The sequence below is a fragment of the Aptenodytes forsteri genome, unplaced genomic scaffold, assembly GCF_000699145.1.
Source record: "Aptenodytes forsteri isolate BGI_AS27 unplaced genomic scaffold, ASM69914v1 Scaffold71, whole genome shotgun sequence".
NCBI lineage: Eukaryota > Metazoa > Chordata > Aves > Sphenisciformes > Spheniscidae > Aptenodytes > Aptenodytes forsteri.
In genome coordinates, this window is record NW_008795923.1 from 747812 (window position 1) to 765553 (window position 17742).

A 17742-nucleotide genomic window follows, 5' to 3' on the forward strand; every position below is an offset into this window, starting at 1 on the left:
TTAAAAAAAAAAAAAGACAATAAAAGACAATCATAGACCAAAACTATGGATTACACAGCAGGTACAAAATAAATGTAGAAAATAGCTTGAATTCCTGGGGTGAACAGTATATCAGATTGTTGCCATAGAAAATTTTTTCACTTTTGCGGCTAGTTCCTAGATCATTAGGCAAGTTTAAAATCTGAATCTCCTGTTTACTTGCTGAAAGTTCATGCTTTCCTGTATTTCCATAGAATAAGATAATTACATTTTTTCCCACAGTTTATAAAGAATAGTTATATACTTTACAGTAACTGCAAATCTTTGAGATATTTTGTCCATATAATCTTGCCTATGTGTTTTGTATTCGTGAGTTTAACAAATTCTGGCCAACAGTGTGCCTCATGATGTAACCTGTACATATACTGTGCTTTCCTACCCAAGAACACACTTATGCAGTACAATTTCAATTTCTTCTAAATTTTACTGGTAACCTAGAAACCATTTTCTGATTTCCTTTGAATCCACAGTTCTGAGGAAATGATGGTATATAGTAGGATTCCACTTGGATAAAACAACTTAAAATTACGGTTAAATAAATAAATAAATAACTCTAGAAGTAGCTCCCACTCACAGCAATTAGTTGAAGTCATTTGGTGTTTGATGAGTAAAAAACCTGTATTATGAGAAAGGTCCACCTGTGGAACATAAACCACAGGACAAAGTTTTGTAGACCTATTAATGGTAGTCAGTATTGACTGAAGTAACTAACAGACTGAACTGACTGAAGAAGTCTGTTAAATTGATTTCAATAATGATAGCTGGAGAAATCTTTGGATGTTGGACATACCCATTCTAAGAGTTCTGTTGCCTTTTAACACAAAGCAGAGAATAGAGTGTCATTCTCTTGCAGATTTCATAAACAGCATCACTGGGATGGCGAGACAAGTATCTATTCCTCTCCGGTTTGATACAGACATTGCAGCCTTGAGGAGGATGCAGGTGTATACTGGGAAGATTGGTGTACAACAGCATGTTCTAACAGTTTGAGGCAAATCTTCATACGTTGGTGGGTTTCCTTGGATGTTTGAGTTTAATGATAACATGCACTGGAATTTCTGTGAAGAAAATGCTTGAGAGCTCTTGAATCGAAAAAGACTCCTGAAGAGAAGATATTGTACATAGTATTTTTTAATAACCTATGCCTCTCAGGCTGTCTGATGCTTCTTAATCTGTCTGATCATCAGGAATTAATTTCAAGGCTTTAAGGGAGAAAGCAACAAGAAGCATAACTGCGGTGCAACTTCACTGAGGCTTCCTAAATCTCAGAAGGATTTTACTTCTTTTCTTGGAGGACTCTGAAATATAACATTGACAAAGATAACAACCACAGATAAGCAAATTCAAAGAAACCAACTTATTCAGCAGTTGCTTGGAGATAAAGAATACAGAGCCACCAAACTGAGTTGGTTATTTCAGATGAACAGGGTGAGGGAGCTGCAGCTGGATCCCAGAGAATTAGACCGTGCTCCCACCTGGCAGGAAATACAGGTATCTTGGAAACTACAAAATTTCAATGGATCTCAGAAACTAAGGAAGCTAAAGTCACAGTTCTAAGGGTTAGGTGGCCAATTTAAATGTCTGGGCAACTATACTTCAGTTCTGATTTGATTACGTGCACTGAAAATTCTTCATGGCTCATAGCCTAGTATGGATTCCTCTCCTTTCAGAGTACTAGGATACATATCAGCAAGAAGAAGGACATATATCAGTAAGAATGATAAGATGCATGGGATAAAGAGATTAAAGACGATAACAAAGATTGGGTATTCAGCTACTTCCCAGAGAAAAGAAAGTCTGAAGCACCATACTAAGTTGGCTATTTCACACATAAGCAGGGAAGACTTTCTTGGTGCTGGTCCTATTTTACTACTTGCCATTAGTATCAGTAATCTCTGGCAATATAATGACACACTTAGGATGGTTTTTAGGAAAAAAGTAACTCTGAACCAATAAGTACTGACAGGAAAAAATACTCCAATCATCAAAAAGACATATAGCTGCCACCAAGCCAAATACATTTAGCGTGCTTCCCCTGTGCAGATTTTAAACCATCATAGGGCATACAGATTTTGAGTCTCAAGATTTTAACTCCATCATGACATAGCAAAAGCATTTTAACTCTAAGCAGATAGTTGTTTTAGCAGTAAATTAACAAATAATGTCAATGAAGAAGATAATTTGTAATAAAAAATACTTAATATTTAATAAAAAAAACCCTTGAAACTAAAATCCCAGAAACTAAAACAGCGCAAAATTTTTTTGTGGTGTGATGTTCTAAGGCATGAATCAGAACTGCAGAATTAAAGTTTATTGTCGCAAAAGCAGGCTTAGAGATCTTAGGACTACAACATACTCCTGGATATTAAGGTTGCACACATACCCTGCATATACTCTTGTTCCTCCATCCAAGAACAGGTTTCAGCCCTAAGAAAAACAAATAAAACACTCCAAATCTGCTACAGAATGCATAGGTGTGCAACAAACAGAATCAGGCAAACACCTGAGGGAAAGCAGGTATATCCACTACTCCTTAGGGAGCATATCAAGATAGATAGCTCTCTGTCACACTGAAAGAAAATGGAGATTCTTTTCTATCAAAAGACTTCATCATATTTAGGATACGGTTTACATTATGGAAGGACTTTTGGCAGTAACCATGAAGAAAAATCGTTTTATTCATCTTGATTACTGACAGGGATTTTTCCATTATGTAAACAATAGCTCATAGGTATTCAGGCATCCAAAGCTTTGAAACAGCTTTGAGAGCAGACAGCAACTGACTTTGCTGAATGCAAACTCATCATAAAAACCTCTTGATAGTTATTATTCTAAGAAGCACATTGCCTCTGTCCTTGCCTGCATAGACTACAAAGTGCGTAAAAAGTACTGAAAGAGCCTGAGAAGTTGCTGGGGGGGCATGCAAATTTATTCAGACCTTTTTGAATCAGTGAAAAAGCACTTGGGCTAATCCTGGAGATGTGCTTGTTATTCTAAACTGTTGCAAATGTCTTCTTAAGATAGTAGTAAGAATTTAACTTTGATTTTAGATAGCATTACACACAATAAACTATGACACAAAATTAGCAATAGAGTATATACCCTATGCAATTTCGACTGTGTTCAAATTAAACCAGGTGGGGCTTACTGAAACAAATATTTTTGGGCCATAACAGGGTACTTCTAAGCACTTGCTTTGAGCGAGAAACTGTTCTTTCTTTGTTTGGACATCATATATGCCCAGTTTTTAGTATTCGATCTGAAAAAGCAGAAGAATCAATTCATAACACAAAAAAGGCAATTTCATCCCCAAGTAAATTTTTCCAACAGCACATAAGATTGGGATGACACACTCTAACACTTCACTAATAATTAGTCATCATGTCTTAGTAGAACACCTATTTTTCTAACATTTTTTTCATCTTTTTTCTTTTTAACATCATGTACTTTAGACTCGATCTGAAAAAGCAGAAGAATCAATTCATAACACAAAAAAGGCAATTTCATCCCCAAGTAAATTTTTCCAACAGCACATAAGATTGGGATGACACACTCTAACACTTCACTAATAATTAGTCATCATGTCTTAGTAGAACACCTATTTTTCTAACATTTTTTTCATCTTTTTTCTTTTTAACATCATGTACTTTAGATTGCCTCTTTATATCAGATATTATTGGGGTTTTTTCCTTCCAGATGCTTAGAGGTTAGGAAAGGATTTTATTTCTTTTGATTCCTCTCCTGGGAAAAGAATCTACCAGCTTGTTAGTTTCCTCAGTACTCCCTATATAACAAAAAGTGGCATATATGGAAGGCCTCATTTTCTTTTCTTAGCTCTACTCCAAAGATGCTGTGAGCACCTGCAACGTCTGTTAATTTCCTTGGGTATTGCAGGTGTTCAGCAGCTCTAAGGATTGAACGTACTGGGACCAAGCAAATGTGAGAAGCTCATACTGGATCCATGGAGCTAATAAGGACTGAGAGTCCTAAAATAGACAGCAGTGAACTTACACCACCAAAAAAAGAGTATTTCTTCCAAGTGAACACATCAAGAAAGATGGGACTTGTTAGAAAAATACCTTACTTCTCTTTTCTTGAATGGCCATGTTCACCAGCTCTCATTATATTTTGCAGACTGAAACAGGGTAAGATTTGTTCCTACTCACATCTGAATCTCAGTCTGATTCTCATGGCTATTACGGTCACTGTACAATTACCATAAAAATATTTTCTGTCATTCTCATCTTCTGCCCACCAAAGTTGCATTCTCCCCTTTTCTTCTTTAATGCTGTATTTTATTATTTATTTGTTGTCCTTTTTTCTGTGCACTGCTAGTTAATTATGTTTTATATATGCTGGAAAATTCTAATAAAAGCACTCGGACTTAGAATAGAAACTTTTCTCTTTTTTAATTGATGGAAAATCTGCAAGTTTAATTAGGCAACCCATTGAGATAAATGCATCAACAAATAAATTTCCCACTCATGAATGCAGTACAGCCAACGAGAAACTGCCTAGCAAGTTTCAATTCACGTGGGTACCGAAGCATTTATACCCAACACATTTGGGCCAGATAATAGCTTTCTGATAAAACCCAAGGATTACAGAGTGAACTCCAGCAGGGCAGCTGATTCTTAAGCACTGGGAAATCTCCCACTGGATTAGAGCACACATATTTTTGTCTTTCAGAGTGACAAGCGAACAAGTGCATGCCAGGAACATGCCTGAAGGAAGAAGGGGTTAATACAAAACTGCTCTTTGCAGGTAGTTACTATCTAGGCTCTTCTAGGTTGCTCTATAAATAAGCTGGTCCTGACGACCTGGAGAACACGGAAGTACAAAGATCCTATTTAGTCTACGAACCTCTTGTTCACAGCGCAGGTCATTTTTCTGTTTACGCTATGCACCATCTCAATCCAGAACAGAAAAAGGTGAGGCTAGTCTGACACTGCTGCTGCCAGCCACTGGCAAAAATTGAGAAGGTATGATCTTGTGATTAGAAATATGAAGAGAAGTGATATTGATACATAGTATAATGCCTTAAAAAGAAGAAACATAAAAATTATTTTAAAATAATAATCACACAATACGGGTCGTAACTTTTATAATAAAGCCAGATGTTCAACCTTGTCTAATAACTGACATAAGGAAGCAATGGTATTTATAAAGGAGATCTTTATTTCTCATGATTCAAAGAGACATTGCACTTTTTACTTTTGCAGCTGAAAAGCAGTCAGTGTACTTGAGGAATCAATTAAAAATAACAGAATAAAAGTGAGGAAACAGCAGTATCAGCTCAGAGCTTTCAACCTATCTGCAATTTGCTTCCACTTAAAAACATGACTGTTTCTTCAGAGCAATAACTGCATAGCATCTGGGGGATTTCACGGGATCAAATAACTTCACAAGTCCAGACCAGGCAATGTTGTCCTGTAAAATGATATATGATTGAAGTACATAAAAATGTGTTTGAATTAAAAGCTAAGCCATGGTAATAGGTCCACATTTCGAAATACAAAATTGCAAAAAAATATTAAAAACTATCCTTAATGCAAAGCAGAAAAAACACTTACCTAACAATAAAATCACAGAAAGTTTCTTGAGAAAAAAGGATACCCAAACCAGGATGTACTTTAAAGACATTAAATTATTTCTGGCACTATCAAATGACAGCTTACCACCCCCTTCATCAATAAAGCTTTTTTTCAGTTGTACTAGAGCAAAGAAATTTAAGGATCAAATCCTACTCATTTTATACAGCACATTCTACTACTGAAGCTAATTAACCTGCTTTTCAAATGAATAAGGCCAGCTGGATCTGGTCTTCATGTTGCATATGGCTTTTATCATTTCTAATTTTTCTTCTTAAACACATTTTGTGAATCAACCAGTACAAGATTAAATCAATGCGTATATTACATTTAGAAAAGGTACATTAGTGCTAAATGCAGCAAGGCTGATCTCCTGTCTTGGAAATCATACAGATCTCTATGTGATTTATAACTGGTTGGCATTTGGGAAAATACATCATTATTTAAATATTTCAAATTGCCTCTCTGTAAAAATACCAGTTAGAACAAAAGCATACATTTACTACAACTCAGTTGTTCCAAGTGCACTGTGGCAGAGAATAAAGTGAATTTTTACTTATGATAAAATGAAGCTGTTAAAACGGAAGGTTTATGGTGGAAAAACAGAGCTATTCACATGAATGGGTTTAAACTTTATTTTAAAATTTTATTTTGACTGTGGCCCAGAGCAGAAGCTGGAAGACGCTACCATTTCCTCCTAGCAAATTATTATTTGTCCAAAAAATATTTACTGATGCAGAGAAAGTATGACTGCTGCTTCTGAGTTAATCAGGCCAAGCTCAAAATTAGTGTTAGAAGAAACACTGTAATATAAATCATTATGGAGTAAATGTAGTAGCATTTGCTTATTATATCCCAGGTCTGTACTTGTAAAATATATCCAGGCTGTATGTTAGTCAAATGTACCTCAGTTGACCCATACAGTTGGAAAAAGTGCACCCTCTCTCATCATTGATCTTAATTAAGAAACAATAAAAGGAAATCATAAACATTTTGGACCTAATTCAAAATTACTTGAATTATATGTTCTAAAACATATTCATTGGAAGCTCTAGCATGTACAGAACAATGTTTGTTTAGCATTTCCAATATTCTTTTTAATTATTAAATATCTCAATATGTTGTACAAAATGAGATTTGTTGCATATTTAATTAATTATTTTTTTTACTGTCTATTGACTAGTAATTACCATACAATTAAAAGAACATAAACTTTACTGTTGCTGCTTTGCTGAAAATAAAAACATCTGCTGGGCATATGTTTATAGTAAATGGAAAGAATGCTTATACTTTTGCAAATATGATGAGAATAATATTTCTGCAACAGAGACTTCTCGTCTGCACAGTAATAAACTGGCTGAAATAGTCTCATTTCACTGATGTAGCCTTTAGGTATCATAAAATATAATGCAAAAATACCTGCTCCTTGAGGTAACAAAGACGATCCAGAAGTATCAAAACTTCTATGCAGGGAGCCAGAACAACCTTCAACTGAAAGAAAGATTAGATACTATAATGATTTTGGGAAAGAGAGCCAATACACTTCCGAATGGTTACACTTCCACAGAACAATTCCAGGAAGGTCAGTCATTTTCTAGTGGTTCTGTTGTACAAATGTCACTTTGCCAATTTTCCCTGTGGGATGGACATCTTCAAAACCGATTATATTAAAGATCAAAAATACATGGAAAGCCATAAAGCCAGGAAACTATGTTATTTAGTTGGTTTTGAGACGTTGTCCAACAAGAAAATGATATTATATGAAGCAGAACAATTTTAAAGAGGGAAATAATGAATTTTAATAAAAAGAATTTTTATGAAATAACTGCATGGAGACCAGTCTAGGTTTAAAAGGAGACTGACATTTCATTTTCCAGGGTAATAGTCCCTCTTGAAAAAGAATCTTCCATGTGTTCGCTTTATTATTTTACTGACACCTAATATAGTTTTGGAATAGGATATGCTCCAAAGTTTGGAAGGGGGAGCTGCTTTGTTTTTGAGATTGCATACCACAGCGTAAGACAGTCCACCTCCACATAAAACTTAACAGGGCTTTGTTCTAGATGAGGACATATATACAAGGTAATAGTATTAATCCTATAACTTTTACCATATTAAACGCTTCAAGCTCATTCATTCTGTGCTTGTATTTTTCATGGTAATCCATTATACAGCTGTCTGGGAGCTGCAAGGGATTAAAAAAAAAAGATATCAGAGTTATTCTAGTTACTTTTTCAAGAGAACTTTAAAATGAAATATTTTTTTTCCTAATTGAAAGTCACACTACAAAATGAAATCTGTGTTTTGTTTTCAAAATGAGCACTTTCCTAAGGTTTGTAATAATTTTCTAATAGCAGTTTCTCAGTTCTCATTTACAATAACTGTTCTTCAGACAGCATTTTGCACTGACATGAAATACTGAGATACATTCATTATTCAGAAAGCTCTAGCCATTCTTAAATGAGTATTACACAGTAAAGTGGAGATAACATTCTCATTTCCTTTTCCATATATCTTATCCCCTCCTCACCGCCATCCCCAAGAGATTTATTTAAATAGCTGAGGAGTGGGTTCTGGTGTGAGAGTAACATGCTTCAGTCAGGACTCCTGGATGGTATTTTTACAAGGCCTCCATTACAAGGCCTGCTATCAGATTCTGGAAATAATACTTTGTTTCGCTGTGCCTCAAGTTACCCATCTTTAAAATAAAACTTTCTCTATTTGCTTTGAACTTCTACATGTTCCCCTCTTCTTTTCCCAGTCACCTGATGGAACGTTGCCAGCACTGCCACTATGACTGTAAATGCTGTGATTTGGGGCTGAATTTGATACAAAGGCAGCTCAAGAACTCAACTAAGCTAAATACCCCTTCCCTTTTCAGCCCTTAGAGGCCACTGCACCGCAGGTAGCTAAAGCTATGACCATAACGGCTTTTCATAAAGCTTGTTCTCTACAGGGCAGCCAGACCATAAAATTTTCCAGGTTTTAAAGGTCATGATGTCTCTATTCTTCTGCTGTCCACAGTCCTGGATGCTAAAGAAGACAGTTGAGCTGGCCACTTAAGGAACCTGTCAGAGGAGTGGGAAGTAGGTTTGCAACGTTACCGGTGATGGAGGCTGCTGGAAAGAGTGGAGCTGAAAGAGCCTGATGTACTTCTTCAGTATTGGGAGTTTGCAGTACGGCTACTCTGTTGTGGCTATGGAAAGAGCTGGTCCACAACTTAGCAGAAAAGTAACGGTACTGCCAAAAGATGAGGAAAGCTGAAGTGTTTAATACATTTTTGCACACTTATTAGAAGAGTCATCTGAGAGCATGTGGCTAATCTAGTTGCAAAGACGTAAAATCTCAGCCTAAAATAGGGAAACAAACTAGAGAACATTTCCACAAATTATATGTTTTCAAATCAGGTATGTATTATGAACTTCATCCTAGGACAGCCAAGAAGGGAATGAAGTGACCTCAGAACTATTACTCATTGTCACTGAGAAGTTCTCAAAGATGGTATGTCAGACGGCTAGTTGATGTATGTCTTAGAGGGACTTTTTACAAGGGCATATAGTGATAGGACAAGGGGTAATGGCTTTAAACTGAAAGAGGGTAGATTTAGATTAGATAGAAGGAAGAAATTCTTCACTATGAGGGTGGTGAGGCACTGGAACAGGTTGTCCAGAGAAGTTGTGGATGCCCCATCCCTGGAAGTGTTCAAGGCCAGGTTGGATGGAGCTTTGAGCAACCTGGTCTAGTGGAAGGTATCCCTGACCATGGCGGGGGGTTGGAACTAGATGATCTTTAAGGTCCCTTCCAACCCAAACCGTTCTATGATTCTATGATTATAGAGCAGTCAGTTCAAATTCAATGCACTGAAAAAAATGGAACAAATAAAGAATTTGAAAACACTGAAGGATAAGCAGATGAGTAATAGTCAACATGAATTTGTGAAGAACAAATCACAAGTCAGTCTACTGTGCTTGTAAGGAGGGTGAAGGGATTCACAACAGTGAAAACAACTGGTTGTCATATATTTTGATTTCAGCAAGGTTTTTAACACCATTTCACATAACAATTTCATAAGCAAATTTAAGAAACAAGGTTTAGATTAAAGTATTATAAAGTGAGGGAAAACTGTTTGAATGACCATAACCAGAGAGTAGTTACTAATGAGTCTTTGAACAACTGAAAAGACCTGCTGGCTGAAGGTCCATTACAAAAAGCAATGTTCTCATTAAGAACTCAGACGACAGAACAGAAACCACATTGACTAAGTCTGCAAATGCGCAACAGGAAGGCACTGCAAGAACTTAAAATAATTTTCAGAAATTGGAGCATTGCTTAGAAAAGTAGTTTGAAATGCTGTACAGAAAAGCAGAAGGGACTACACTCAGGCAGAAATAATCAGCTGTTCAGGATTGGGAACACCAAATGACAATCTGGAAGATATAGCAGATCACAAGTTGAGCGAGAGTCACAGTTGTGCTACTGCAAAAAAAAGCAATCACCATTCTGCAACATGTTTGGGAGAGCAGCCTGCAAAGCGCAGGAAGTAATCCTTCAACTCTGCTTGGCAGTGGCAAAGCTCTAGCTGGAATACTGCATCCATTTTTGGGCATCAGATGTCAAAGAAAGAAATGAACTGTCTGAAAAAGCCCTGAGAGAGGAAAGAGATCAGAGATCTAGAAAACATGACCTATGAAGAAAGACTGAGAGAACTGGAACTGATCAGGCTAAATTAGAGAAAATTGAGAGCGGGCATAATAACGGTTTTTACAAGGCTATCATGAAGGAGCAGGGAACAGTTTGTTCACTCTGTCTACAGTGGGTAAGATAAGAACTAATGGGCTTGCATTGCAGCAAAAAAAATTCAGCCAAAAACTTGAAGAAACTTTCTATCTTTGAGGTTAGTTAAGGATTGCGGACGTTGTCAGTCTCCTTCGCGGGAAGCTTTAAGAAGAGTAGACAAATATTTTTCAGGAATGACACAAAATTCTAACTCTGCCTTAAAACAAGGGGAAGGGTTAGAAGAACTTTTGTAGTCTTTCAGTCTTATTTTTTTAATTTAGAAAGTACTTTTTCCCAAGTACAGAGGCAAGGTTGAGTAGCTGATCTGGCAGTACTAATGTGGACTAATAGGACATTTTTGGTCTTGTTGCTATTTTATTTTCAGTAAAGCTGTGCAAATATCTGAGGGTTTGTTTTTCTCTTCCCCTCTAAAGAGCCAAACCAACTAAAATACATCAGTCATGAGATAAACAGAATAGTTCATTTATCCTCTGCCCTATAAGCTTTTCATTTCAACTGAGAATTAAAAGGGTTTTAGTATAATGGATTTTTGAAATTACAGGCTATCTGGAATTAAAATACAAAGATCTGTATTTGTAAAAATGTGATCATGAAACCTTTCTGCTTTTGCTTCCTTTATGTTCTCCATTTTTCAATATGAAGCATTCAAATTAAAAGAAAACAAGCTGTGAAATGTTTGGCAAATAAAAAGCTGGGTCAAAAATGTCTCTTGGATGTTGCCATACTTGAGTACTTAGCCCAAATGCTTTTCCACTCCCTCCTTGCTTACTACACATTCTGACTGAACGCATCCTGCTGTCATGGATTGATTAAGTACTATTCCAAAGTGTACCTCTATTAAAAGTTTGGTGGGTGAACCAATTCAGTGCAACAGTCCAGCTGGAAAAGAGAGAAAGTGTCCACCACAGAGCACCGATAGAAAAGGGTACCTGGTAGTTAGCTATATGGTCAATTTATTGGAAGACGACCAAAACCCAGAAAACACTGGCTTTGTCTGAAACTGCAACAGCTTGCCACCTGGCTTCAGTTCTTAAAAGGTACCCAACACAATCTTCAGCTATCCTTCCAAGGTGAAGTAGGAGTAAATTACTGTTTGCATTTTCAGGAACAGAATTGTACTTACACATGCAAAGCAAGCCCCATTTAGCCACCGGAGTTGTGCATGCAACTGTTCTCTATGCAGGGTTGCCACAAATTTGTGTATCCAATAAAAAATCTTTAAATCCATGCACTGAACTTTTTTCTTACATCATGATGTTGACACTATGAATTTATGGCCTGAGTGAAAATGCATGAAAAAAACCAAATACATATGTCATGCACTTGTCTTAATAATGATTCTGCACTCAAAGATCTAGCTTATGCTACCGATATTCAAGTAAGCTTCAATACATACAGAGAGGTTTTGGCCAGTATTTCTTTGCTGATTTAGCTACAATGTCTCCTGGTCTTTATCAGGTCGTGAACAAAAGCACCTCGTCACTTTGCACTGTGATGGTGGTGCATGCTTTCTTTTAAACTAATTTCTTTGTGGATTGGTGCGGTGGCTCAAATAACTGAAACAACCAAGAGGAACTAGAGGGCAGGAGGGTCTCCATTGACCTAGTTATAACTGTACCATATGTTGGAGGTGGCGCCAAAACGATACCATAGGCCAGACTCATCTGTTGTGAACACTAGGAGACTGGCAACAGAGCCCTGAGAGCACGTGAGATACCACACGCCTGAGCACGCCCGAGTTAGGCTGCAATCCCACAAACGTGCTGATTGAGCACGGCCTGAAAAGAAAACATTCAGGCACAAGGTGGGTGACAATTAGTGATACTATACTTAAAATTTCTCCAGGAGAGTGTTTTTTCAGAGTTGTGTCTCTCCCTAGACTAAGAGTGTTTTGACTGAATGAGAGTCTCTTTTACTGTCCAACGCTGCGCATGCCCTACAGGGGAGAGCCAGAGCCTAAGGATGCTGTTCCACAGTCTGTTTAAACAGACGTAATTCCTCTTTGCTGCCTCAGAGACTGCTTTCCCCTGCACCGCCTGCACATTTCCATGTTTCCTCTCTCTTCTTGTACCAGCATTATCATGAACACTAGCAAGAGTACAAGAAAGCAGTAAGGCAACCCTTTTAGCAGAGCAGTGTCTTAGATCAGTTCAAAACGCTTGGGAGACCATACCATACAGCAACTTCTTACAATCTTCCCATGACTAAGGTAGTTAAAAGTAATGTAATGTAATGTAATGCAATGTAATGTAATGTAGTGTAAAATAATGTAAAACAGATAATGTAATTAGTCAGAAACTTAAGTTTATTTAGAACTTCGTTTAAAATGCATTTCAAATTAATGCAATCTATATTATTTAGACGTATCTAATTGAAGTAAAAGTCACATCTCTTAAGATTCCTTGTCAGACTAAAATGTTATGCTACCATAATTGGGATAGTAATTTGCCTGTTTGAAAAACAATTATACTTGAAAACAGCATTATGCACATATACTTTATAGGCTGTTTTACAAGTGTTACCCGAGCCTTTATTCAATATTTCCCTAACTAACAACTGAACCAGGAAATCTGTGAGCTGAAATTCCTTCTGTCCACGAAAACAGTTCAGAAAGTGAACTCTTCAACAATTGTAAAATGCAGTTAAGTGTGTAAATTCATTTAGTGCCTTCCTTTTTTGACTGTTTAGACTCAGTTAATTGCTGTGTTAGAATTCATGGGAAAACAGTATTGTTTTGGCTTTGGCTTCATGTTTTCCCAATGGCTGTACACAATAAAAAACATCAAAATTAGAAATAATCCTAGCAAAGACCAGACCAGTTTGAAGTATTCACTGTTATTTAAAGATATCAACACTGAATTTGGTGCAGGGTAGATAAGAAATCTCAGGTTGAAAGTCCCTCTCTTTCCCAATTTCTGCAAAAATTCTCCTTTCTAGTTCCCAGTATAGTTGTATATAGTCAGGTTAGTTCATGTCTTAATGTATTATACAATTCCACTACTGACAGTTCCCCAGTCTTAAGTATGTGGCTTTCCCACACTTTTTAAAACAACAGTAAAATTAAGCTACACAATTATATTCTTCCTCTTACTTCTCTTCACTTGCCAGCTGCATTTTATGATATTCCACTAGTCATTGCTGAGGAGATATTACAAGTCAAGGGACACTCTATGGCAAGCTAAGAGAAGCACGGCATCTCCCTTTACCCAATGTCCTCTTCTCTGTCTTATTGAAATAGGTCGTTGTATGCAAGTCCTGTATGAAACACTGACCAAAATGATGGCTGCACTTTTTCCCATGCTGCCCATTGGTCATTGGTTCACATTATATCAATATTCAAATTTTTAGGCAAGCATGGAAACAGGATGCATTACGTGATCTACGAAGCTCAGAAAGATCCAGTGCAGATCCCACAGGATAGGCGGCACAATCTTACTGCATCACTGGTTACGAGATGTATCTTTATCTCTTTCAGTATCGCCCCTGGCTGACTTCCTATAAGCGCTGTAGTTTGGGAAGATTGAAGTGGTGAGGGCTGTAACATACTAAGTCAAGGTTAGCATTTTATTAACTTCATAACAGAACACAGTGCAATGATGTTTTTAAAAGACACTGACAAATGCCAAAGAAGGGGGGAAGGTGCTCTTAAATGTTTTGTCATAGCAAAAGAGCCAGTCACACTTTTCACAGTAGCAACAGTGTAGTCTACCTTAATAATATTTCATTTCCAAGAAAGCAGCTTCTTTCAATGCAATTTAGCTGACAGAAATGAAAAAAAAAAAAAAAAAGACTGTTACAAAATCCACCACGTTCTCAGAAAACATTTTGGTGGCATTTAGCATTCTTCCAAGAAATCTATTTGAAAACAAAATTGGTTTAGCCCATTGGTATCTCAAATAGCACACCACACTAAAACTTAAATTATGAATTTGCCACTAGTAATTCTGTAGTTAAGACTCAATTTTCAGAAACTGAGAAACATTACAGACTGGAAATGAATAACATATTCAGCCATTTGAATTTAGGAAGTTTAAGAAATCTATTTGGTTAAAGAGTTCATATTTGTGCTGAATTTAAACTTAGAAATTCTTCACTCAACTAGTCCTTTGGGATAGGTTTAGAGAATGCCATGCTCCTTCGGTCAAAATCTTGTAAAGGCAGTAAGTCAGAAATTCATATGAAAAACTACTTTTGTCTGCAAAAATTTGAACATATCATCTACATTAAAGGTGGAAGAAGTAAACATCAGTCTATTACTTTACAATGTTCTCACATGGCTGTGAAAACCTTATTAAGCATTTTCTAGGGAGGATGGAACTGCCCAAACACATAGTTTTAAAAAAGTGCAGCTTTCTAAATACTGCAGTGCAACTTATCCTAACAAGCTCCATAAGGACAGAGGCTTTTTATCTTGTCCCAGGCTCACCTGTTCATTTAATTACAACACTGCTTGACAATGATGTGTACAGAGCACAGTGTCTCTTAATTATATGCTTTAAAATTATGAAAAAACAGGCAAAACATTCTGTTCAGCATATTTTGATATAGTTGTGTTCAAGTTCAACGGATCAGAAGATCATCAAAACATCTGAAGCACAGCTGGTGTAGGACCAAACTAGGAAATATATGTGATAAATTGCAGACGGTATTGTACGACAAGCACAGATGTGGAAATGGGAAGGAATATCCTTGAAGCCTACTCATCATTACATGAGTATAACATGATTAGGGACCAAAACCAGGACAGCTCGTGACACAGGTTGGACTGAGAGCCAACATGGGGAGCCAGGGCTTCCACCTGCATGTTCCTCAGAGGGACTACAAAGTTTGTAAAGGCTTGTCAGATGGCTCCTGGTTTGGTCTGGAAAGGAAGAATGTATGATCTTAGGGATGGATCCCAGGAAACTCAAGAGGTGTTTCCAAACATTTTCCCAGCCACTCACTGTGAAGCTATCTGCAAGGGACATTTACCACCGCATTTTCACGGTGAAGCATTGATGTGATCAGGACACCTAATTCTCTTAGCAGGAGTCTTTGAAAGTCCCATCTTCAAGTTCTTGGCTTTGCAGTGCTTTAACGAAAGTGTTTCCATCTAATACTATAGGAATCTGAACACAGCAAATTGGAACTACTTTTGTATTAATTTTAAAAAGAGCACTATTATATAAATAAATGCAAGCAAGCACAGCATAATTTATGTCTGCTGCAAATTTATTCAGGACTGAGCCCAATACATTAAATACAGATTTAGCTAACATGAATAACTGCTTCATCCTAAAATAAGAGAAGACATCTCCTTAATCCATGTTCACTCTGCCATCTGAGCAATTATAAAAAAGGAAACATATATTAAAACTGCAGTTCTAAACTAGTGGTAAATCACTGAAACCTGTAATACAACCATATTTATGCTCCAAGTGTAAACCCAGTTATTTTTTAAATTAACATATCCTTATTTTATTTTAAAAAAGAATCAACAGAATCAGTTTTTTTTATTCCAGCCTCAGACCTTTAACTTTATTTTTTACTTGACAGTTACAGCCCTGAGAGATCACTCAGCTCAGCTGCTTAGTTTTCAGGCTTTACATGTATGCTAATGTTATTGTTAGGTGCTTGCTTCATCAAAATGAAAGCAAAAAGTCACATATGCATGCTCTTGTGTTTTCTTAAAAAGTATCACTGTTTTAAAAAAAAACATTACTGCTATATGAAACATATATCAACTATTCACACTAACTATATAAAAAGTGTCCAAAGACATAAGAAAAAAAAAGTCTGACAAAAAATGACCGATCAGTGAAAAAAAATTTATTTTCACATAAATTCTGATTTCAGTATTATCTGCCAGTTTTACCACTCAAAATTAAATACTCTGGAGTTCGCAAAAACATGAAGTCGATGTAACAAAGGGAAGTCATTTAGGAATTCAAGTAAAACTGAACTAGCAAGCCCAATGTATTTCAGACATATTTGGACTAATTATATTAAAAATGCAAGCATAATTACTATAGGAAAAAGTTTACTGTATAAATGAATGATATGTAATAATTTCAGATTCTTATAAAAATAAGAAAAAATTATATAAAATTAATTATTAATTATAAATAAACCTAAAAGTCTTGTTTATTGTAGAGAAAGAAAGCACTAACACGTTTATTTAATTAAATATGCTTCTAAATACATAACCTTTGCAGAATATACAGGACAATATGTCTTATGTCTAAATTTAGCTACATGGCTACATCAAGGCTTTGAAATATTTTGAGTCTAACATCGCTAGACATAATATATCAAATATCAAAGTTGTTTAAATTACTTAAGATGATAAACGAGCTTTTTACAGAACATGAGTTTCTCTTACTGTGTTATTAATGTAAATGCTACTGTGATGGGTACAACGCCTCACAGAAGGGTCTAGTGCCCTTTACTGACCCGCCAGTTGAGACCTGACAGCTGTAAATCTTTTTGGGATGCTCTACCTGAAGCACAGGATCAGAAACAGACAAATGGGCAACAGCTGTTTTTAAGAAGTCTGGTCAGGGTTAGAGCAAACGGGGATGGTGGAAACTGAGCATTAACCATCTGTTTATTGTTGCAGATCTCATCTCAGGTTGTTAGATGGGGCACCCGCCAAATAAATGACTTTTTCTGGGGGAAGAGCCCCAGCAACTTCAAGTTACGTGCAGACACTAGACTGTTTGAAAGTGAAAAACACCAGTCACAGGAGACTTGGAAGCTTGGTTAAACAAAGCCAAGTAAATCTGCAAGGACCACTCACTGACAGGCACATAAACTTCTCTTTGTGTGTGAAAGCTTAAGGTGGCCCTACCTCTGAAATTGCTATTGTATCTCCCCAGCATATGTCTACATCTGAAAGGGTTAAGTGATTTGTGAAGTATTTTGACTAAGACAAAGTAACTACCTTATATGCTATTAGCCCATAGCAGTAACTATAGTGTGACTATAGCAGGAGATGAAATCAAAGTGACTAATAGCTTTTCTTTGCGGATGTGTCAGGAGTGTTTCCAGCTCTGTATATCTTCCTGCAATCGGATGTGGCATTAAATAGCATTCTCTCCTTATTCCCAGCCTGCACTTTACATGAATCCTGGCCAGCTTCTCTTTGTTAAACAGCTCCACCCGCTGAGGCTCTCACTTACTAGCAGAAATGGATCCTAGCTGGGTCATAGATCACAAAGTCTGCCAGACACACATCCAGGCCTTAGCCTTGTAAGCACTTTCTCCCTTTAACCACCTTAAAGCCAGGCCCTATGAAAGATCTTTTGCTAATCTACCCCAATAAGTACAGGACACC

At 36.7% G+C, this 17742-nt stretch overlaps 1 protein-coding gene across 2 annotated transcripts in view; it reads right to left on the minus strand.

Annotated features, from left to right (window-relative positions):
- Positions 1–5196: 5196 nt before the first annotated feature.
- The window catches only part of METTL25 (methyltransferase like 25), a 63298-nt gene continuing 50752 nt past the window's right edge, over positions 5197–17742 (minus strand). The window contains exons 11-13 of one of the 2 annotated variants that reach the window (XM_019473566.1): positions 7741–7815; positions 7050–7121; positions 5197–5469 (exon numbers count right to left, since the gene is read on the minus strand). In XM_019473566.1, the coding sequence (XP_019329111.1) occupies positions 5371–5469; positions 7050–7121; positions 7741–7815 (246 nt within the window). In that variant the 3' untranslated portion in view covers positions 5197–5370. The remainder of the gene's footprint in view (positions 5470–7049; positions 7122–7740; positions 7816–17742) is intronic. The other variant, XM_009284916.2, reaches the window with a different exon arrangement.